General features: G+C 27.9%; 1 protein-coding gene across 1 annotated transcript; it reads left to right on the top strand.

Annotated features, from left to right (window-relative positions):
- Positions 1-20,482, top strand: LOC136080848 (uncharacterized). Its single transcript, XM_065798157.1, has 3 exons — positions 1-109; positions 5,631-5,710; positions 17,545-20,482. Exons 2-3 carry the CDS (start codon positions 5,674-5,676, stop codon positions 20,196-20,198), a joined length of 2,691 nt encoding a protein of 896 aa, XP_065654229.1. The 5' UTR covers positions 1-109; positions 5,631-5,673; the 3' UTR covers positions 20,199-20,482.
- Positions 20,483-26,014: the final 5,532 nt, after the last annotated feature.

The raw sequence follows: 26,014 nt of genomic DNA, 5'->3' as shown, positions 1-26,014 counted from the left end.
TTTGTTTTGAGAACTTTCATAAAGATAAGAACTTTTTCTTTCAAATTTTCTTTTATTATTATTATTTTATTGACTTAAATAAAGAAAAAGTAAGTTTTTGCGATAAGAGGTATGTCGGTTTTTTATCTCTTTAATAATTATTTAAGTTTTAACTTTATTTCATTAATTTTGACTGATATTATATATATATATATATATATATATATATATATATATATATATATATATATATATATATATATATATATATATATATATATATATAACCTATTTCATTAGTTTGATTCCTGTTTCATTTAAATCTAATATTTTGTTTTTATTTGTTTGTTATGTTTTATTTATTAAAAGTTGTAACCTGCAATATATTTATATTTAAATTATTTCTTATTTTTTGCTATTTTTCCATTTAGGTTAAAATTAAAATATTTACAGTATTAGGCATCATATACTTTTTAATTATTCAAGATTTAAGTAACATTTAAAATGCGACTATTCTCAAAGGCAGGTAGCAATTTTGATGAAAAAAGTGTTAGTTTGTTGCCCAAAGCTGTATAGCAATTTATTTTGCACCACTAGAAATCCTGACACAATTCATTACAGCGAGCAAAATTACATTGTGTTAGTTAAGAACGTTGTATTTTTTGCCTAGATTTACCTATAGTTGTTCATGGCCCTGTAAGACGATGGTTTTTTAATTTAATTTACACAGTCTGTGTTAAATGTCTTGAAAAAAACAGAAGTAAATTCCAGCATTTCGGCCTGAAATATTGTAATTTCAACCGGAAAGGAATTCCGGTGCACCCCTATGTACCGGAAATCCGTTCCGGTGCATAGGGATGTATGGACGTGTTACGAACGTGTGGACGTACGTGAAACGTAAGTCCCCCGGACGACTCTCGCGTACCTACTGAGTATATACACTATACACACTACTGATATACTCATTATATACACTATACTGTATGGACTGAGTATATACACTATACCGCGTGCCTACTGAGTATATACAGCTCGTTTAATTCAGCAAACATCTTTTTCATGTTTTGTTTAGAAATTTTGTTTAGAAATTAAAATGTAGAAATTAATAAAGAAATAACACTTGCATTAATGATATTACAGTTATAACTAAAATAATTCATGGAATTTTTTTCTTTTTAAACATCTCCACATCCAAATAGGCAGCAAGCAACCACTAAAAAATTCGGAAGTTACTAAAAGAGAAAAGATGAAGTTTATAAAGCAAGATAACAATTAACAGACAACTTAAAAGATTGCAAATTATATGAATCAGAAAATAAGATCAAGGAAGCGAATTCCAAAGAACTAATGTTCGAGGAAAAAAATTAGCTAATTAGGAATTTTTGAAGCACTTAAGAACAGTCAAAGTAAAAGGAGAGACTAGATTGAATAACAAGTAATAGAAAAACGAATTTTAGTAGATGGCACAAGAAAAGGTAGCTTTTTAGAGCAGCACCCCCTATAGTATTTATAGAAAAGAGAAAGAGAAGCAACGTTACGACAATGTGACAGTTGTTAAAGTTTGACTGCAAGAGCAGCTTCAAAAGAAGTTTAACTATGTTAACCTAAAATAAGTTCTCGTACTTTGTCTAAAAGAGAAAGGGCATCATTCAAAATCCCGCTCCAGATAATCAACAAAAGTAATCTACACAAGAACAGCTTTGAGATTTATAGAGATGAAGAATTGAATCAGGAGTAAAAAAGTGGCGAGCACGAAAAGGGATGCAATCTCAGTAGATGTATATTTTGCAATGGATTTGATGTTTGTTTGTTTTTTTGTTTCTTTGTTTTTCAATATTATTCGTCCATTTCATTATAAGTTGTTCACAATACTTTTTAGTTAAGATGTAACGGCAGAAGACAAAAATCCCCCATCATTTGTTAAATATTTGCATATTTAACAAATAATAAGCTATCAAATAAAACAAAAAATCTCAGTAAAGTATATTAAATACTTTTAAATAAAAAGTGTTAAATTTTTTTCCAAGAAAGATCAAAAGTAAGAGTTAATCCCAGAAGATAAAAGGTAGATGAATTATCAATTACCTTGCATTAATACATTACTATTCATAAACATAGGAAAATCTATATTGTTATGATAACGATTAGCTGAAAAAAGTTGAGTTTTATCTGAGTTAAAGTTCACCAGCCACTGAGAGCCCCATACTGTAGCAGAAGTGAGATTATTTTTAAACTTAAATGCCCCCTCCAAGCAATCAGAGAGTGTTGGCTTGTAATCAAGAGAAGAATAAATGGTAGTATCATTAGCGAATGATGCTACCTTAGATGTGAGAATTTCTGGAAGATCGTTTATGTAATTTTATAAAAGTATAGGGCAAATGGCGGAACCTTGAGGAACCCCTAATATTACAGGAAATAAAGAAGAGTGCGGTCCATCGAGGACAACTTTTATAGTATGGTTGGTAAGGAATGATTCAATAGTCTTAAAGATGTTACCTGATACACAGTAAGAAGAGAGCTTATGTAGAAGACCAGCATGTCAATATTTATCAAAAGCTTTAGAAATGCCGAAAACAATAGCCTTAAGCTCACCGCATCTATCTAATGCACGATAAAACATGTTAGTTATTATCTTTAACAAATCAGCAGTAGAACTAGAAGATCGAAAAAATATTGATGATCAGAATGTAAGTTATTAGGTTCAAGATGAGAAATTACGTATTTGTTAATTAAAGACTCAAAAACTTTGCTTAAGATAGGAAGAAGACTAAAGGAACGGTTGTTAGACGAGTCAGATCGCTATTCAGAACTTTTAAAAATAGGGATAACAGATGTTCTTTTCCAGCAGGATGAAAAACAAGACTTTAGTAAGCACTTGTTAAATAGTTTTGAAAGTATGGACAACAGCTTTTAAGAATAATTCTGTAAGACTATAACAGGTTATAGTCTTAACGCTAAATAACCCATCAATTACATTCCGATACCGCCATAATGGATTGTAACCATTTTGTTTATTTAATTCTATATAATTCATTAAAAGTAAATGACACATAAATTCTTTCTAAAAGGTACTTTTTAAAATGCTTGTAAAATAATACATATGAAAAAAAAAGTTCTTAATTCTTTCTTACCAATAACTATTATGAAAAAGTGTTAATACCAGAAAATGTTAATTTAACTGCAATGCGTATATTTTTATTTTTATTCCTCAAGAATATTGAATTTAGGAAATTAATTTAACAATTAATTTCCTTAATAGCATATATTATAAAATACAATGTAAATACTATTCTTTGAATCAAAAATAATTTAAATATCCTTAATCATTATCCTTAGAAATTATATAAAAATTTGTGTTTTTTATAATATTTTATAAATTTAAAAAAATGCTTTTTCCAAGGAGAAAGTTAAGATCAAACATGATTTAATTTTTGTAAATATACGCTAATAAATGTGTTTCATATTATACTTTTCATTAATCTTTCGGCTTAAGTATTTATAGTGGTTCAGAGCCGGAACAATATTTTCCAAAACGTATGAATTATTGCGATGGTAATGTGACCACGGGCAATTTTATCGTTTAAACTGAAGATTAAACACACAGCTATCGATTAATGTAAACGTAAGGCCCGTGTACTGTCCGTTCGGCCAGTCAAATTTCGTCTTTTAATGTAATTTTCGTATTTTTAGACTATAATATCTAGATATCAGATAAAATTTGATTTTTCATATTAAAAATTGTGGCCAGTTATATCAAGAAATCTAACAAAACAAATTGAAACTAATAATATTTCACTTATTGCTTCTTAAATTACGAAACCAAGTAAAATATGAAAATTGACAACAGTTCTTCCGATTTTTAAAAAACCGCCATGGCCCACCAACAAACATTTAAATTAAAATTTAATATTGAGGAATTGCAATCTCTCGGTATAAAGATAGATCCCTTGCTAAAATTTGCTAGCGTAATGTAACGTGGTCAGATCATGTGAAATATCTGGAAGGTGAAATCTCTCGAGCAAAACCTCCAAATCTATCTTTTTTTAAACTTTTATATTTCTCCTTTATTTGTTGTTACCTTAATTACGTTAACATTGCTCAGTGCAGTACTAATAGAAATAAATTTAATATTCAAGAACGCGCAATCAGAGTTATATCTAATATAAGCTGTTTTACACGTTCCATTGTTTACTAAGCTTACTGGAATTGAATAAATTACAAATAATTAAACATAAAACAATAACAATGTTTAATGAATTTATGGCAATATTTATGCAGGTATTATTGATCAATGATATACTGTAAAACTAATTCTGATTTTATGCGAAATAATTTTGATTATTCAATTATAAATAAAAATACACTGATATACATCTGTGTATAATAGCAGAATATACACTGATATACACCAGTTTATATTCTTTTTAATAAGGAAAAGATTAATTTAAGTTTAAATGTTTTGAAATTTTTTTGTTTTTGTTTTTATTGTTGTTTTTTATTTTTATTTTGTTTCTTTATTGTTGATTGAAATTTTCTTTGAGAAATAAATAAATGACTTCTTCAGTATATATTAAAAATATTTCAATGTTTATTTTAACTTCACAATCTAAACTCTAAATTTTTGACCTTTCCTAAAACAAAGGTATTATTTTATATAACGCACAATGTTTTTAATTTTTTATATTTACAAAGTTTACCAAGACGCTTAATGACAAGACATACTTAGTTTTCTTACTATTTTTATTATTTTTATTAAATAAAGAGAATGTTGTAATTTCTGTTTTTAATGTTAGGTTTTGTTTCAGAATATTACCTTTTGGTTACAATTTCAATATACCTTTGCGAAAGAGTTGTCCATAAATTACGTGACGCAATTTTTAACCGTATTGACCCGCTCCCTCTTTACCCTCGTCACAACATCGTATCTCATAAGAAAAAGTTGAGTATGAGTCGTCTAATCAATTCCCCCTCCCCTCCTTTCCCCTTTTAAAAAAAACCATTAATTTATGTATATTTTTCAATTTTTTTCTTGTAGCTTCTGTTTAAAAATAATCTTTTAAATTTTAAGTCTATCTAATATTATTTTACATAAAAATAAAAACTTACAAAATTACAGTTAAGGAACTTAATGTTAGTTGAAAAAAAAGACTATTTTTTTAATAACTTATAGTTTTTAAAGTTGTTATTGTCAATTATTTACAACTACATAATTTATTTTTGTCTTTGAATATTGCTTTAAAAGTTTTTGTTCTTGAATTATATTAATAATTCAACCAATCAAATCAATATTGATAATTGATTAAATTTACTTATCTTAATAACTATTTTTTTTTTTTTTTTGAGGGGGGAATGTAAAAAAATTTTGAAAACCTCTACATCTTTCAATATACTTAAATTAAATAATTTTCAATTTTATTATTTTTTTAAATAATACAATTTTCAGCATGTTTAGTATATCTATAACTGAAATTATTAATTAAACAAAAACAATGACAAATATTTACATAAAAAAAAAAATCTGTTGAGTTTTTCAAACTTATTAACTTTATTTTAGTCATAAAAATAAAAAGTAGTAATCATTTAAAATATAATTATCATTTAAAATACAATTATCATTTAAAAAATAACAATGTTGATTTAACTGTTAATAGGTATCGTTTGGCATCATCATCAACAAACTTCATAGTGAAAAAAATGCTATTCGCTTTTTTAATTTTTATAAAATTTCAAGGTAAAATATTTATAAATAAATTTTGTTTATTATCATGAGCTATAAAGGTATTGTTGTTACATATATATATATATATATATATATATATATATATATATATATATATATATATATATATATATATATATATATATATATATATATATATATATATATATGTAAAAAAATAAATATATATATATATATATATATATATATATTTTATATATATATATATATATATATATATATATATATATATATATATATATATATATATATATATATATATATATATATATATATACTAGTAGTAGAAAATCACTTAACAAAAATTTTTTCCATTTAACACTGTGTTTTATCAACAAAGATCAAGAAACACAGTGTTAAATGAAAAAAATTTTTGTTAAGTGATTTTCTACTACTAATATAATTGCTCTGTTCTTTTAAGAACATTGAGCACTCTATTGTGTAGAATACTTTTTAAAGTTGTTTAAATATATATATATATATATATATATATATATATATATATATAAGTTTAATTTTGCTGTGAGCATATATTCAGCAAGAGTGCTCGATGAATGATATAAGAGCTATATAATTGATTTCTTGACGAGATTAAATAAAAATAACTACATGATTTTTACTACTAAAAGTTTCATGCGTTTTGCAATCATCAGGTAAAATATACATTGTTTTTTTCGTTAAAAAATATACTTAATAAACATCGTGGCGTTCAAAAACAATTATAAAGCTATAACTATTTGCGAGCGTGGTTTGGTTTTTTAATCTTTGGGCTCGTGGTTGTCAAGCAAGAACTTGTATTCGTGACGGCATTTAGATATAATTTCTGTTTTTTTATTTAATAATTTTTGCGTACCTTTGTATGATATTATGCAAAGTTTTTCATGAAGGCAAAGCAAGCATTTTTTTGTTACGTTGCTGTAGGCGGGACTTGTTTAATTATTGACCAAGTTAATTTTGGTGTTATTTTTAAGTTTTCTTTTATCTGCCATATATACTTTGAAAGGGTGGTTGAATTTATACCAGATAAACAACATTGCGTTTTTATTCAATTTGACATTGTCGATTTTTACCCTACTATTACATCAGAAATACTAAGTAATGCAATACTGTTTGCAAAAAAACACAAATATTAGCGAAGAGAACATCAGATTCATTAAATATTGCAGAAAATCCTTGCTATTTTTTAAAAACCAAACATGGAAGAAAAACTTAGCACACTACTGCTTTGATGTCACAATGAGTTGCTTTGACGGTGCAGAAGTTTGTGAACTGGTGGGCCTATATATATTAGACTCACTATCTAAAATAATAAATAAAGAAGACGTTGGACTATATCGTGACGATGGTCTGATGATACTTCGTAAAAAAACTGGATCATAAATTGATAGAATACGAAAAAACATAATTAGAGTTATAAAAACGATCGGTTTTAAAATAGAGATCCAAACAAACCTACCCGAAGTCAACTTCTTAGATGTATCCTTTAACTTAGAAAAAAGCTCCTACTAACCTTTCAAAAAACCAAATGAATATCTTAGGTACATCCACTCTGATTCCAACCACCCTCTGCAAGTAATAAAGCAAATCCCCATCTCTATCAACAACATATTATCACAAAATTCTTTGAATGAAAAAACATTTAATTTATCTATACCAGAATACATAAGAAGAAATGGCTTCACTAATTTTAATTTAAAGTATAACCCCCAAAAAAGAGATAAAAAACAAGAAAAAGAAATATAATATGGTTTAACCTCCCTTACAGTAAAAGCGTCTCTACCAATGTCGGACATATCTTCCTGAACTTAATCGACAAACATTTTCCAACATCCCACCCCCTAAGTAAACTATTCAATCGAAACACCATCAAATTGAGTTACAGCTGCACCAAAAATATCGAAAGTATAATAAAAAGCCACAACAAGAAAGATAGTTCAGAAAGACCAAAAGAATACCCACCCTGCAATTGCATAAAAAAAGAAAACTGCCCTATAAAAGGAAAATGTAGAGCCTCTAATGTTATTTATAAATGTATAGTATCCCCCCCCCCCCTAACACCCCAGAAAAAGTATATATTGGCCTAGCAGAAGGTGAATGGAAGAAAAGATGGGCTAACCACAAACACTCATTCACAAACAAAAAGATGAAAAATTCAACCACCCTTTCAAATTATATATGGCAGATAAAAGAAAACTTAAAAATAACACCAAAATTAACTTGGTCAATAATTAAACAAGTCCCCGCCTACAGCAACGTAATAAAAAATGCTTGCTTTGCCTTCATGAAAAACTTTGCATAATATCATACAAAGGTACGCAAAAATTATTAAATAAAAAAACAGAAATTATTTCTAAGCGCCGTCACGAAAATAAGTTCTTGCTTAACAACCACGAGCCCAAAGATTAAAAAACCAAACCACGCTCGCAAATAATTATAGTTTTATAATTGTTTTTGAACGCCACGATGTTTATTAAGTTTATATATATAAATATATATATATATATATATATATATATATATATATATATATATATATATATATATATATATATATATATATATATATATATGTTTATATATATATATATATTTATACGTATATATGTATATATATATATATACATATATATGTATATATATATACATATATATATATATATATATATATATATATATATATATATATATATATATATATATATATATATATATATATATACATACATACATATATATATATAAATATATATATATAAATATATATATATATGTTTATATGTATGTATATATATACATATATATATATATATATGTTTATATATATATATGTTTATATGTATATTTATATACATACTTATATATATATATATATATATATATATATATATATATATATATATATATATATATATTTATATATATATATATATATATATATATATATATATATATATATATATGTTTATATGTATATATATATATATATATACATACTTATTGTATGTATATATATATACATATAAACATATGCCTTGACACCAGCTCTCTGAATTTTCTTATTAAAAGTTATGTTAGTCCTTTTTCTAAACTAATTTAAATATTTTTTTAAACTTTTTCTAATTTTTTTGCGCTTTATAGTGTATATATTACACTATAATACGGAACCATTAGTTTTAAAGGAACTGTTAAAAACGATTATGAATAGACCTGTCCTCAGGAAAGATATTGACATTTGGTTAATAGGAAAAACATTACCTGAATTACTACCAACAAGAATTCCTTCAAAGGGAGATGTGTTGCGTTTCTTTTTCTTTTTGAAGGACGGGCCGATGAAACAAACCAAACATGTCAGTTGTAATGGTGCTATAGCTGAAAAAGTTGTAGTGGAAATTCAAAATCAATGGGATAAAGCTGAATTTCAATACAACGCAAAGACAAAGTTAAAGCTAAAATATTGGATCTCTATAATATTTATAGAACACTCCAGAAGAAAAAACGATGTCAACCAAATGAAGCAAAGGAAAAACTGTTTATTGAGGATATGAAAAAATACTTTTATATTGTTCACCAAGATGCTCAAAACAAAATAGAAATGGACCGGTTTCGTGAAAATGAGCAAAAAAAAGAAGATGTTGAATTTCTCACAGCAGTTAAATCTCAGGAAAGAGTTATTTTGGGATCAGAAGACAAAAAGTACAAACGTAAAGTTTCTCAAAAAATACAGAGAGCAAGAATTGAATTGGCAGGAAAAATGGCTGAAGAACTCAGAAGTCAAAATAATCTGGCAGCAACGCTGAGCTTCAATCCTGAAATGACATGTGTTGACTCCCCCGAGTCAGACATGGAATCAGAAGAGGGTATTAGTGTTACATGTTGTTCAGACGAATGAGAAGATAAAGATTTTGAATGTCAGGAAGCTGATACTGTAACAAAGAAAACCAAACCTGACAGAGAAGACAAAATTACACTGGATCTTCCAAGAAATCCTTTCAAAAATGACAAAGTTTCAACAATGACGGATCGCTTGAATTTATCAGCTGGTAAAAGAACGACCTTTATGGCGGCTATACTCGCAGAGAGTGGAGCTGACTTGAAGTGTGTGACTTTATCAAAAACAAGCAGTAGGCCGGCTGCTAAAAAACTTCGAATAGAGAATGCCAATTGAAACTTCATTTGTTTCCCCGAAGTACGTAATATTACGATGGGATGGGAAAATTGTTCCTGAGGATGCTGAACGGCTAGGTATTCTTGTGGCTGGGATGCCAAACAACAATCGAATTTCAAAATTTTGAATATTACTGATCGACGTCTCAAGCAACAGAAGGAAAATGTTGTTAATTTCTTGCAACAAATTTTGGCCTCAGAAGGTAACAGCATGCCTCGTGATGACTACAGAGAATGTGCAGAATTTGTGTTCATACTTCTAGGAGAAACGCCTCCTCGTGGAGTGCACTGACTCAAGTCTGGTGCACACCATTATGCACGCTGGATGGCAACTGTTATATACAGTGCTAAAATGTATGCTTTTGGTGATCAGCTGATTTATGATCTTGAAAAAATGGAAAAGTCGTATTTGCACATTCAATGCCCTATTTTATGTGAAAGCGTAGTTAGCCGCCTTTTCTGCAGCCGATGCACCATCAAATGATCTTCAGTTATGGCATGATCTACATATTTTCAAGAAAGTTGACTCCAAGGTAGCTGGAGCGACAATTTCAGCATTGAACAGGCATATGTGGTATCTGGCAGAAGAAACAGCCACATTTTTGCTCTTTTCAAATTTGGTGTCAGATTCGGAAGAAAAACAAAATGCCAGACAACTTATCAAAGCAAAAATAGACAAACCACTAGATAAAGGTGTTCCTGTCTTCCCACAGCTAGTATCCTCAACAAAATTGGTACTTTTGACTGGCAAGAAATCCTGGCTCCTGTTTAATTTACTTGGAATTGAAACAGCCTGGTTGCACTTGCCTCCAAAGCAGTGGGAAACCGACAATAATTTTCAAGAAGCGGCAATGTTTATATGTCACGCAAAAGTTGTCAATTATTTAGCCGAGAGGCCAATAAAACTCATCACAGACTTTGAAAATAATTTAACAAGAGACGAAGCACAATAACAATATATGTTACAAGTGATGTAACAACACCGGCGCAATGTACCAGATTTCAGAAAAAAAACACTGAAAAATCTATGAAAAAACTTTCATAATTGTTTTTCCGAATACGACTGGATCAGTATTTTTCTTAGGCCTAACATTATCATATCATGGTAGCTAGGCTAGATCATTGTTTACACCTAAATTTTGATTGCTTAAATTCAACTTTTAATAACTCTACAAAAAGTAAAAGTAACAAAAATTATTCACTTCGAACAATTTTTGTTACTTTTTCAATGTTAAACAATGTGACAAACATTTTTGTCATTGTGGCAAGGCTTAGAGTTATTTTAAAATCTTGAAATATGATTTTTTTTTTCACTTTAAATACTGAAAAGAATGGGAAAACACCCGGGGAGCAAAGTAATTTTGAGAAAAAAAAATTTGGAGCACCCTAATATATATGGCAACATTAAATTCGATATTAAAATTTTATAGAATTTTTATAAAAGGCGTTTTTTTCATCTATTTTTTATATACATCTGAATCTTGTTAACTCGGACCCTGAATAAGTCGGACTTTTACTAAGTCGGACGGAATTTCAATTCCCTTTGAATATTCTCTATCAATTTAATGTTAAATCATCTGCTTAAATTGTATCCTGGTTAAGTCAAACCATTTGCTAACTTGTACTGTTTTTGAGGTCCCTTCGGGAAAAAACTTCGCTTTCCTAGGACTTTTATTTTAAATTGCATATAAGTGCATATAATAACAAAACTTCCAATACTTCAATAAAATTTTAAAACTTTAAATGCTTGAAAATTAAATACTTTTACAAATATAATTAAACATAGCTGAACATTTTTACGGAGATCTTTCGATTCAGTTAAGCTTCCATTAAATTCTATTTGTTAATAACCATTACATTAATAATTCGAAAATATTAATTGAAATTCAAAACTTAGAACTTTCGAAAATTAATTACCTTTGCGTCAAACATAATTTAACGAACTAAACATTTTCACTGATATATTCGATTCGTTTATACTTTGATCATATTTTATTTACTAAAAATTTTGAAAGTTGCTAAAAGAAAGCTACCAAGTAGAACTATAACAGAAAAATAAAAAATACTAAAAAAACTTGATAAAGGTGAATCATCTATATCAAAGACATATGGTATTCCAAAGCAAATATTGTCTGGGTGGTCAAAAGAAAAAAACATAATATATTCAGAAGTCGAAAAAAATAAAACCTCTGCGAAAGGAGTGCGGATGCGTGTCTCCCTAAATAAGGATTTGGATAAAGGATGTTATATGTGGCTTTTAAACACTCGACACCAAAACGATCCTGTGTCTGGAACCATTTTCAAAGTCAAAGTTTTGCATTTTTCAAAAGAACTTGGCTGTGTCAACTTTCAAGCATCCGTTGGATGGTTAGATAGACGGGAAAAAAAATGTATCGTTTAAAACAATATCAGGCATTTTATCATTTTATTTTTTCATTGATATTTACCTTTTTTATTGTCAATTGTCTAAAAAAATGTTATTAAGCATGGAACTCGCAATTCTATTCTATCGCCCCTAAACCAATAAATTATCAATCCAATTCTTTTGTTTTAATTTGTTTAAAGTCATTACCACAATTTGGCTTATTACCACGCACTGCATGAAAAGCAAATAAAGTCCTAAATCTGATAAAGTTTGTGCTGATTTCAAAGTTGCTTTTCTTATTTTTCATAGATGAAATTCAAGATGTTACTAATAAAACAATCGATCCTTGGAAGAAGCAACCTTACCAACAATATTGTCTTGTTAAAATATCGTTTGCACCCGATGGATCAAGGATTCAGTCAATCATTGAAACGTAAGTACCAAATTAATATAAATAACAAGATCATAAATGCCATTGATAACCAAAAACAAATGCCTTCAATCTCCATACTTGATGCTTTGAAAATGCTTGTTCATTGTTGGAATGAAGTTTTAGAAACCACTATTCTTAACTGCTTCTGCAAAGCAGGGTTTAAGAAAGGAGTAGGAGTACCAGACAAAGATGAAGAATACGTCCATACATTAAAAAATTTAATTGATCAGTTACATCAGCATGAAGAGGATCTTGTTCCGGAAGATTTTACTTACGAAGATTTGTTAACAGTTGATGATGACGTTTTGATAATTGGAGGAGTGATGACAAATGAAGATATTCTTCAAGATATCATTGAGGTAGTTGAAGAAGAAATGCAAGCAGAAAAAGGAAACGAAACCTCGGATGAAACGGTGAAAAAGCCAACGACTGAAAAAGTTCGTAAAGCAATTGATATATTCTTGTTACTTTTTTGATGTTTACTCAGAGTGATGAAATTGGAAGAGTAGCTTTGAATGCTTCAAAGCTGTTTGAAAAAGAGTTGGGCGAGTCACTGAAACAAACATCAATTTTGGACTTTTTTTGTTTATAGTATATATTTTATATACAAAAGTATATATTTCACATAAGATTATATTGGTCTATATATATGTGTACATAACTATTGTATATCGAAGAACATTCGATAAGTCTCGAAATCTCAATAAGTCGGATATTTTCGAAAAGCCCGACTTAACGAGAGCTTGGCTTAATTCGGACATTCACTAAGTTGGACAATAAATATATACCCTTCAGAGTCCGAGTTAACGGGATTCTATTGTAACAGCAAAGAGATAAAAACATTTTCTTTTTTTAATTTTCTTATACAACCAATGGTATATGACAATCTTATAAGAACTAAGGTTAAAGTTAATAAGTTTTAAAGTTTTTACAACCTTCTTTTTAGGCATCGATTCAATCCCCTTAGGTTTCCAGCCAGTTATAACTAAGTATATAAGATTTTGCTTTTAGAGAAACCGTGCCATTAGAGTAAAGTGGGATAAGTGTGAGTAGAAGTGGGAAAAATAAATTTAAACCAACATTTTAACAAAAATTATTAAATAGAAACTGATAAAATCATAAAATCACCAAATTGACATGAAAATGTTCAAGAGCTTTCACTTATCAAAATAATTGAATGGCGACGGGAAGAAACAGGGCATAAAAATTTATTTTTTCTTTCCCACTTCACCCCAATGTAAACACTTTTTAAGGTACATTTCAAAATTAGGGCTTCTAGAGAATGCAGGGAAAGAAAGCAGTTTCTGCTAAATAGAGGGGAAAAAATTTAATTGTGTACATTAAATAACAGTATTTAGGCATTACTCCTAATTAGAAATTTCAGGCTGTCCCACTTCTACCGCGTCCCACTTCTCCCCTATATTGAAATCAACCATTTTCTCTTGACTATGGTTATACAAATGAATAAAATTTAACTAAAATTATGGTGCAAAGACGAAAAAAAAATATTTATGAATTTACATAGAATTAGCATTTATCAAAGTATTCATTTATTTACAGGCGAACCAATATTAGTAATTTTTAATTCTTTTAACAATTCGCAAAAAAAACTTTTTCCCTTCTTCTTCATCTGCCTTTTTTTTCATTATTGGTCTCTTCCTTATTAATATACTTTATTTATGTTTAAATATAGTCAAAATAAAAATTAAAAAAAAACAACTTTATATTTTAGGAAAAATTGTTTATTTTAATTGACTTTTTAGGTTTTCTTTTTTAGTGTATACATATATATATATATATATATATATATATATATATATATATATATATATATATATATATATATATATATATATATTTGTTTTTACTAATTTATTATTGCTCTGTTCTTTTAGAACATATATATATATATATATATATATATATATATATATATATATATATATATATATATATATATATATATATTAGTAAAAACACTTATCTATCTTTTATCTTCAACATAGTGTTTCACCATCAGTAGGTTCATTAGGAAGAATGTCTAAACATAAAAAAATTCAAGTTATTGAAAAATTATTTCACCGGAAGCTGGGAATTGTTATAACTAATTATTTAATAGCCGTAGGGTTTTGCAACCAGGAAGTTGCATCAACTACATTAGATAATTAAAAATCATGAAAAGAATTCTTTAGAATTAGGATAAATTTTAGACTGATCATTTGTTTTTATAATTTTTTAAAAGGAATTTATTTTCACGTCTGCATTTAGAAATTAATTCAGATTTTTTATTCAATAAATTTTCTTGATCTAAATGAGTCATAATTTCAAATTTTTTTTGTAAACGTAGTATACATTTTTTGGAAACGTTATTATAGGCAGGTGCAGTTTTTAGGACAGACCAGTTTAATTTAAAATTGATATTTTTTTCTTTTAGTTGCTAAATATATTAAGACAGCATAGTCTCTTTTGAGTATTTTTTATGTTTAAAAGATTGTTTGTCGTTGGCATTACGTTTTTTCCATTTGCCCTTGGTTAAGCCAATATATTGTTTGTCAGGGTTGTTTTGTCAGAAAACAATGCATTTGTAAATAATATTCTTAGATAAACATTTGCCATTCATAGGGCAGTTAAGTTTTTGCCTGCAGTTACAGTTTTAAGTATTTTTTTCTTTGAGGAGTTCATTTTCATTAACCAATGCAAAATTATGGCCTTTTTATAATTCTTTCAATATTTTTTGTACAGCTATAGCTTACCTTAATAGTGATTCTGTTAAAAATTTTGTGCAATTTTTTAGAGGGAGGGAAATGTTTGTCAACTAATTTTAAAAACGCTTTTCCAATGTTTGTTGAAATATTTTTGCTATAGGGTTAAACCAAATTATACTTCTATTTCTGTTTCGCTTTTTTGCAATTTTTGTATCAAATTTTAGCTTGAAATTTTAAAATCCGCTTTTTTTAAGAGCGTCTTTATACACGCGTTTGGAAGAGTTAAAAATATTTTTATTAGAAGAGTTTTGATTTAGTCTATTGTTAATTGGAATCTGAATTTGTTTTAAGATTTGAGGGGTATGATTCGAATTTGCATTAATATATGATAATTCATCATTAGGTTTTTTATAAGGCCTATAAGAATTTTCTGAGAGGTTAAATGTGACATCAAGAAAATTCACAATTTTTAAATTAATGTTTATTTCAATTTGGAAGCCAATGTTTTTGAAAACTTCTATAATATTTTTTCTGACTTTGTCAAGTTGAGGCCCTGATTTTTTTTGCATCATTATTAAGCCATCATCGCGGTACAAGCCTAATTGATTAAAATGAACTAATTTAGCAAGGGAATTTAAAATATATAACCCTACAAATTCGCAAATTTCTGCTCCGTCGTAACTTCCCATTGTTACATCAAAGCATTCGTGCGTGGTTTTTTCTTCCACGTCTCGTTATTAGAATAGAGTAAAGTTTTTCTGCAATGTTTAATTTGACGAATAGTTTCGTCTGTAATTTCAGTGTGGGTTTTTCCAAATTCAATTGTTTTATCTAAAATTTCTGCTGTAATTGAGGGGTAAAAATCATTAATATCAAATTGTATAAATGTGCATTCGTTTTTATTACTAATTTTTGAAAACCAATTTATAACATCAGTGGTGTTTTTCCACTTTTGGAAATTTAATTTTTTCCGAATAATATTATTTATTTCGTCTAATTTAATTTTACTAGCGTGCCCTAGTTCACTTTTTGAAGGTACTAGTAGCCTACAAGGGAGTTTATTTTCAGAATTTGGTTTATGATCTTTTAGTGTGATAAACGCTTGCACTGGTGCGACTGATTCAATTCTAGCTTCTAAATTAATTGTTTTAGCAATGTTTAGGCCTTCTAAATTAATTGAGTTTTCTAAGTTTTTCGGGGCTTTTGCGTAATTATTAGATATATTACCGCGCAGTAATTTATAGTGATTATCTGGGGCAATTTGGTATATGTTGTTTGTCTTATCAGCAAAAACTAATATTAGGGTTCGATTTTATATAATTAATGTCTAATTTGAGTTCCTTTTGGAAATATTGTTATATATATATATATATATATATATATATATATATATATATATATATATATATATATATATATATATATATATATATATATATATATATATATATATATATATATAAATTTGTAAAAACACTATCTTTAATCTTCTACATAATGTTTCACCGTCAGTAGGTTCATCAGGAAGAATGTCTAAACATAAAAAAATTCAAGTTATAGAAAAATCATTTCACAGGAAGTTGGGAATTTGTGCGGTGCTCTGTGACAAGAACATTAGGACTTCTTGGAGCACCAAAAAAAAAAAATTAAAAAAAAAAATTTCGAAACTTTATTGTTTTAATCAAGTGTAATAAATCGTTTTCAAAGTTTTCTAGGCTGTGAATAAATGGTGGGCGTATTTTGTTTTAAATCCAAAATTTTCTTTTTGGTTATTTTCAATTATAAGATTTTTATTGTTTACAGACACTAAGAAAAATTTTCTGTACTAGTAATTACTAGTCGTCACGTGAGTGCCGTACCGTGGTTGGTACATTTTTTCAAATATTTAGGTTTATCCAATTCTGTGTATGGATTGTTAGCACCACAAGTATCATTGATCTGCTAAGAAATTAATTTAATAAACTACACACATTCGGTATTTCTTTATCATGCTAATAAGCCCCACAGGGCGTAACGCGTCCGTGATTGTGATACGCACTGACTTAGACAGTGATACTACGTATTATATTTATTATATTATATTACTTGATCTGTATATGTATATATATATATATATATATATATATATATATATATATATATATATATATATAAACAGGATTTTTGGCAAATGATCAATTTCCTCTAAAAGCATATTGGAATATTTCAAACCTATTATGGAATATAGACACATCAGAGTTCCTGTGTCAGTCGAACAGTTTTCCAATGTGCTGCAGCTGTAGCAGTACTTGCTTTTTATATAAGACATGCTGCATTGACATTTATTGGAACAAAAATGACCGACTGCCATTATTTGACTATATGGATAAAATTGTAAATACATCAAAAACTGTTACAGACGCAGTGTGTGAAAGTTTAGCATATATTGGTTTGAACCAAGGTCACTTTAGTACGAGTTATATGATGGTTCACTCGTGTTTAAAAGAAGCATATATTAAAGATAAAAATCAATGTACCAACATAAGTACTCAAGACTTGTTTCAAAATATTCCAGTCATAGGATCTAATAAATTACTTTATAGAAATGCTGCATGTGCAAAATGTAATTTTGTAAGCTATCAACAGGTTAATTTGACAATACGATGTTCGGGAATAATATCTGGAAAGGATTTAAAAACAACCATGAACCCTGAAAGTAAAAATAAATGGATAGATATTTTAGAAAAGTACAAAGGTTGTTCTATCGATATAGAAAAAAATGAATACATTGAAAAATATATACTACCTTGTAGTTTAAAGGACATACAAAAAGACTTTGTAAAAAGTTGTCCAATTGGACATCCTTATTACAACTTATGCAATTCATATTCGGGAAGACTTAATATATACAAAAAGATATATAAAAATTTTGACTGTTATAGATGTGCTAATAATTATCTGGGAAATCTAAATAAAGATGATTTTGTATGCCGACAAACATCTAGTTTCGGTTCAAGTAACTGGGTGGAAATGAATTGGGCTGTTTTAATTAATATCAACGATAAATCGAAAGTCAAAAAATCATATAAGTTTAACTCTCCTTACATCGCTACCAAATGCAGCGATGGATATACCTTTGACACTTTTTCTAATAAATGTGAAAGAAGTGAAAAACAAAATAAAAACAATAACTTAATTTTATATGACTCTTCCTTCTTAAAATGTAACTGGAATAGTTATTTGCACAATGCTGAATTAGAAAGCTTTAATGACTGTTTATTTTCACAACAACCTTCGTTATTTTTGTTTGTAAATGATACATCTAATTTATCTATTTTAAATGAAATGTTTTTGGAAACAATGAATTCCTCCCTCATTATCTCTTCGATTAAACTAAAAAAAGCAAACGAAGTTATTGTTAGAACAAACGAAGCTTTTACATACAAAAAACTACAATATTTTCAAAAACATCAATCGACTATTTTCCGATATGCAACTTCGGTGTTAATTTCGTCGATAAAAAATCAAGAAATCACCGAAATGTATGGATTTGATTTAACCAGAAGTTATAAAAATAAAAGGATTTGTGCGCAACCAGAAACTATCGAAGTTTTTGATAAAAATTATTCTGCATCATCTTTCAACTCCATTTATTCTAATATAACTGATGAGGAGGTAGTACTCTGGATCGATATTGCACCGTCTGGAATAGAAAAAAAATATATCAGCTACTGCAAACTTTTTCATTTACAACAACAGTGTCTTTACAATGTAATCAAAAAATACACTTTAGAATCTAATCAAACCATTGTCTACTACTATAACGGTAAACGTTTTACTTACCTCCCAAATGAATACATCCCACTTGCAAATGGTGTTGGAGTATGTAAAGAAAATGACAACAATACTGTTTTGAAATGGAAAAATAATGTTTTGAACGTTGCGAATATTATATCAAAAATTGGAACATCAGCAAGTGTACTATGTTATTTAGCTATTATAAGTGTTTACACGTATTTTAAAGAACTAAGAACATGGTCTAGTGTGACGTTAACGACTTTATGTATAAACTTGTTTTTTGCTGATTTTACATTTTTAATTTCAATGCAAGCCAACAAAAATAGAATATGGTGCGAAGTACTCTCCATACTTTTACATTGGTTTCTATTGGTAGCTTACCATAGTCTCCTTGTCTTAGCCCTTGACGTGGCTGCTACGTTTGGTTCTTATAACCATCAATTTTCAAAACGGAAAAAGTTATTTCAATATTTTATTGTAATTTATGTTATACCATCAATATATTTGTTTATTAATGTTACTTTGGAAAAAACTGGTGTCGCGTATATTGGCTATGGAGATGGAATATGCTGGATTCAAGGATTTTATGCGAATCTTTTCTCTTTTATAATTCCAATCGTAATTATTATTCTAACATCGTTAGTATGTTTGTTATTTACCGTTTATAAAATCACATTGTCAGAGAAAAAAAGCAACAAAATATTTGGGGAGGGAAGAACATCTCGAGTTAATGTTGTGAGGGTAGCTTTAAAACTTACATTAATACTTGGAGTAATTGAGCTACTTGGTTTTGTTCAAATAAGTAAATCATCGTTGTCAGAAGGAGAAGAGACCTTTAATACCGTTTTTACAGTTATATACATGCTTTTTAGATCTGCTAAAGGAGTATTATTGTTTGTTGCTTATATTTGCACCCAAAAAGTTAAAAAAATAATTATTACTAAGTCAATTCTTTTCATTCAAACTAAAAGCAAAGGTAACACTCACACACGGGAAGAAAAATATTCTTTAACAGCTTTCAGCTCATTATCTTAATGATTCATTTGGATATTTTACATTTATAATTATTTTATTAATATAATTTTAAAAGTATATACTTACTACAGAAAAATAAAAAAATGAGAAAGATAAAACTATTATTTACTAAGGTACTAATATATACATTTATAGAATTTATACAATAACTTTCTTTTCGTTAAAAGTCAGTCTTCGAAAAGATTTTTATTTTGATTTAATTTTTTGTAATAGCAAACACGTTTTAAATTGTATAACTCACGAAGAAATATTTCATTTATTAGTTTTAATAAGTTGCTTTCATATCCTCTTGAGGCGTTATTTATAAATTGAAACTTCAAACTTATTTGTTATGTATTCGTAAATCTATTTTTAAGGAAATAATAACGGCGCGAATTTATAGCCACTTATTATTGTAATTAAAATAATTATCGCTGATAAATATTGTGTTTCATTTGATTTTTTGGTCATTCCACGCCAAACGGTCTAATTTTCGAAATCGTCTCCACTCGACCATATTAGATTTTGATAAAATTTTGTCAATATGTAGTTAAATATGTTTCATTAACTTTTTTGCCAAAGTTTTAAGTCAAAATGTTTGTTATTTCAGATTTTGTGGTGCTTATTGTAAGACTTAATCAAATTTCAATATCAGTTAGGTCTTTAATTTTTGCAATGGAAAGATAATATATCTTAAAAACCTGGATTCTTAGTAAACCAAAGGTGCAGATTGCAAATTATTTAATACAACTTTTACTTCATGCCTAGAATTTAGTCTACGGTTCAACAAATAGCGTCACAAATTCAATACCATTAACTTTTATTGTTTTATTTTAGGGTCATAACAACAGAACAAAAAGTTTTTTAGTATTGTTATTTTTTCTGAAGATTTTCCATAATAATATATGGATAAATAATTATTTCTTTTAAAATTGGTCATGTCAAGTTAATCTGAAACCAATATGGGGACAAAAGTAAAATACCTTAAGTTGGTTTCTATAGAAAATAAGTGCATAAGAATTTTTTTTTCAAATTTTTTTTAAAACTGTTTCTTGTTTAGAATTTATCGCTCTTTCATTCTAGGTATTTAAATTTAAAAAAATTTTTACAAATATGTAAAAAAAAAATTCTTAGCAACATTATAGCAATGGTTTTTTTCCTCTAAAAAAAATGAGTTTTTCAATGTCACTATAACTATATCACTAATCAAACGCAAATTTGTGCTTTTCCCATATTACATCGTATCTGCTTTTTTGATTCTGTAAATTATTAGGAGGCTAAAATACATACCCTAAAACATCAAGCACATTTCATTATACTACTGGTTTACTATCAAGTAGTTAGGTCCTTGCTTTGTTCTACAAGAAGATGTATTGCGAATAATTAAATTAAGTTTAATGTTTTTTATTAATATTTTTGAAATGAATGGGTAATTCATCCAATCGTAAAAGAAAGATAAAATATAAATTTAGAGAAACTCAACTTACAGCTAAGAAAAGTTTGATTTCAGAAAAGGTCGCAAGTTTTCCTAATAAAAAAACTATAAGAGAAGTAAAAGTTGCAACTCAAGTTTCACCGACTGATGAAAACGATTATTCAATTTTGATTGACTTTCAATTGTTGAAAAGGTTCATAGAGCAAACAGCTATATGTTCTGAATGTGACTCTAGAGACGTGACACTATGGAACAAACTTAGTTCACGCATGGGACTAGCTTCCAAATTAATATTATTATGTAACAATTGTCAAGCTAATGTTAGTTTTTTCACTTTTAAAGTATGTTCACCGAGTAAAATGAAGAGTAAAATAAGTAATATCAATGAAGAGCTTCATGCAGTTTATTATGCAGCTGCCAATAAGACCATGGAAAAAGTTGCACAGTTAGCATTTGATCAATGTGATGTAGATTAAAAGATTATGAATTATGGAACTTGCCGTATTTCGATCGATGGCACATGGCAAAAACGCGGACTTGTATCACTAAATGGTGTTGTAACAGCCTGCCATAATGGCAAATGTATTGATGTGCATATAATGTCAAAACACTGTCGTAAATGCAATATAAAAAGTTTAAGTCTAAAAAATCCTAAATATAATGAATAATTAATGAGCCATGATTGCAATATAAATCATAAAGGATTATCTGGTTCATTGGAAGGAGCCGGAACAGTTGAAATATTTAGTAGATCATTACAGACACATAATTTGATTTACCATGAATACTTAGGGGATGAAGACACCTCTTCTTTTTAGTAAGTATTGATTCAAATCCTTATTTACAATTTGATGTGACACCAGTAAAGTTACAATGTGTCAGACACATTTAAAAAAGATTTGGGACCAGGCTATGTGCCAAAATAAAAGAATATAAAGGCACAAAAGCCTCGCTTTTAGGAAAGGGAAAGCTGACTGAATCTACTGTTAACTCAATGCAAAATTTTTATGGGAAAGCTATTAGAGATAATATTGATCATTTGTATGCAATGAATATATCGGTTCTTGCAGTTCTTTGGCATTGTACTCATTTAACCGATGAATCTTATCGACATCAATTTTGTCCACCAGGTATTAACAGTTGGTGTATGTATAAAAAATACAAGTCAATAGGAAAAAGTTTTATTAGTCATATCAATATACCAAAATGGATTCATGATATTATAAAGTCAATCTTTAATAGTCTATCGGAAGATGAGCTGTTATTTAAATGTCTTCACGGTCAAACACAAAACTCAGATGAAAGCATAAATCAAATAATTTGGAGTAAGTGCCCTAAAAATATTTTTGTTGAGTGTAAAATATTAGAAATTGGAGTTTATTCTGCAACCGTTCAGTTTAATGATGGAACTGGTGCTTTACACACAGTTTTAAATCACTTTAGTACTAAATGCGGTGTATGTGTTTAAAATGGTTCAGTTGAAAAAGATAGAATAAGTATTCGGATGTAGAAAAAAAAAAGCATCAGATGATGGTAAAAAGAGAAGAAAGACAATCAGGAAGATTAAGAAAGGATTTATAGACATTCAAAATGAAAAAGAAGTAACAGATCCTTATCTTCCTGGTGCGTATTAAACTTTAAATTATGTTCTTGATGAATATTTGTGTTTTTCTCAATGATATGTTTTTCTAACTTTTGCTTCAACTTCAAACAATATATTTCATAAAATAATTGTGCTATAGCTCTAAAATTTTCGCTGACTGTCCATTTAAAATATACCTATGTCATTCACCAATATCAAGGTTCTAATAACGTTTTTTTAAAAATTATGAGCCAAAAACTGTATGGAACCCCCTTATTTATGATCTAAAAACTATTTTTGTTACAATAAGAGCATTTGTTTAATACTGGAAGAAGCTATTTTTATAATTTTGATGAATGTTTTTGACCTATTAACAATGAATATTTAGACCAAATTTGAAGTTTTGTTCCTAAGTTATTTGGTTTATAAGATATACCAAAATTGCATCAAATTTAGGTAAATATTGTATTAAAAAAGGACATTACTTTTTTTTTTCTTTTTTTTTAATAATAGCTTTAGCCCATTAAATATGAAAAACCAAAAAAATATAACATAATAACTTTATTGAACGATTTGGGTTTTTCTATAGGAACCACCTTGTAATAACATGTATTTGAACCCCAAAAACTTAATGTAGGCAAATCTTTTTTTTTTTTTAATTCCATTATTGGAAAGAGCTTATTTTATACTTTTAGAAACGATAAAAATCATTTTGAAGAGATTTTTCCTTGGACTTTAAACCATCTAGTTTTTATTAGCTAAGCTCGGTCTACTGAAGTTTGGTCTACAAAGCCTTAGATATTTTAAACATTAGGTTCCGTAAATTAACTTGCCGAGTAGAGCTGGTTTTAGTAAGTATATTTTTATTCTACGGACGAATTTCTCTAAATTAAATTCAAAAGCTTACATATGTTTATCACTAACATCGAATAGAATTATTAGAAGACAAAAGTTAGAATTGAAAATAAAACAAGAGCTATTTTAAATATATCTACATCCTGCCAAGTCTGTTGAACAAAAATTAAGTACTTGAGCAAAAATTATTGTATTTAAAAGTATTGGAATATTTGACCGAAGTTTGTCATTTAAGTACTTATTCACGAAAAAAGGGTTTTATTGATTTTTTCTCAGAACTTTTTATTGAGCAACTGTGTTTAATTGTCAGACGAACTTAATTTAATTAAAAATGTTACTTTAATTTGTTTCCGCCACAAATGGCTGTTGTTGATTAAATACACGCATTTGCAACGCTATTGTTTAATTCTTTTGGTAAGGCTAATTGTTGCTCAGTTAAAGGGTTAAGATCATTGCCGTCTGTACTAACAGGACTCGTAAACGCGTTAATCTGGGGCTGGGGGCCATCAAAAAACAACAACAACTAAAGAAAAGTTTATGATTGCTTGAACTTTTTCATTTCAAAAGTTCATTACATGATTATTTGCTCGTAAAAAATCATTTACATTTAGTATGCATGAACTATAGCTAATTTTTTTATCTTACTAAATAAATAAGACCAATTTATAAATAACAAGTTGACAAAAGAATAAAAAAAAGCATTCCCTAGCTATAAAGCTTTATTTACAAAAACTAAACCTAGTAAAACATTCCCTAGCTATAAGATGCTAAAAATCATACGAAAACATTGATTGAACATATACATAGAAAATATAGGAAATATATCAAGGTGGTCAAACACACACAAAAAACCTAGGTATATTTTAAAGTGCAAAAACATAGATTGTATATTTTTAGTCAAAGTGTAAATAATAACAAGATTGTAACAACTTTTAAAAAAACTCTCAGTCTATAAATTAAAGTTATATTTTTTACCAAAATCACATAATAAGTAGAAAATACACAAAACATATATATAACATAAAAGTTGTCAAAAAATCGATAGGTTTACTTTGAAAGTTTCAAAATCTTTGGTGCATATAAATTAACATAGTTTTTTAAAAAAATGTTTGAAAGTGAAATACCATGTTTTCTTTCCATATTAAAGTTAAAAGGCTCTGATATCAACATTAGTATATTGCAGAGTGACTTTCGGCAGACTTTACTAATAATTTCATGAAATAATATATAAGAGAAAACAGTTCACTAACGAACATTGTCATTTGGTATCTTCAAACCTCCACAATTTATTTCTGCAGTATAATCACCAAGTTCTTCATAGTAAAATTTAGCTTCTTCTTGCTCTTCCACTTCATTTCGCATAATATATCCAGCAAAATGTACTAATCCTGCTTTTGTATCTATTTGCAAACTCTTTCTAATTCAGGCAAATTTTCAAATATATTAATAGCATTGCTGCTAAGAAAGTCTCCACATTTTTGCCAGATATGTCCACTTTCTGCAAATAAAGAATCAATATCTATACCAATATGGAGACTTAATTTTGCTCTTTGAATTTTAACTTTTTCAATGACATTTTGCACATTGATAAAATATGTGCCTCCAGATCCTAGTCGAAGTTTTTCAAACATTTTTCTAGTGGGTCAGTTATAAATTTTCCTAGTATTACATACTTAAAAGAATGTTGTAACAAAAATTTAGTAATGGCTACTGAACCACGACACGTATGAGCTAAAGCTGCACCTGTATCTGTGGTCAACTGAAATTGTCTGTTTCCCTGTTTGATGGACATTTTTTCTGCCAATGTTGCTAGAGAAAGTAAAAATGCCAGTCTAGCATCTTCTGAAGTTGATATAACTGCTCTGTCTGGACCTTTATATCGAATATCAGCATAAGGTCCTTTTGTATTGACAATTTTCCAAAATCTTACAAATATTCCAATAAAAGTAATGGTATCGTCTGCTT

This window comes from Hydra vulgaris, chromosome 05 (assembly GCF_038396675.1).
Source record: "Hydra vulgaris chromosome 05, alternate assembly HydraT2T_AEP".
Taxonomy (NCBI): Eukaryota; Metazoa; Cnidaria; class Hydrozoa; order Anthoathecata; family Hydridae; genus Hydra; species Hydra vulgaris.
This window is presented reverse-complemented; position numbering and strand designations above follow the sequence as displayed.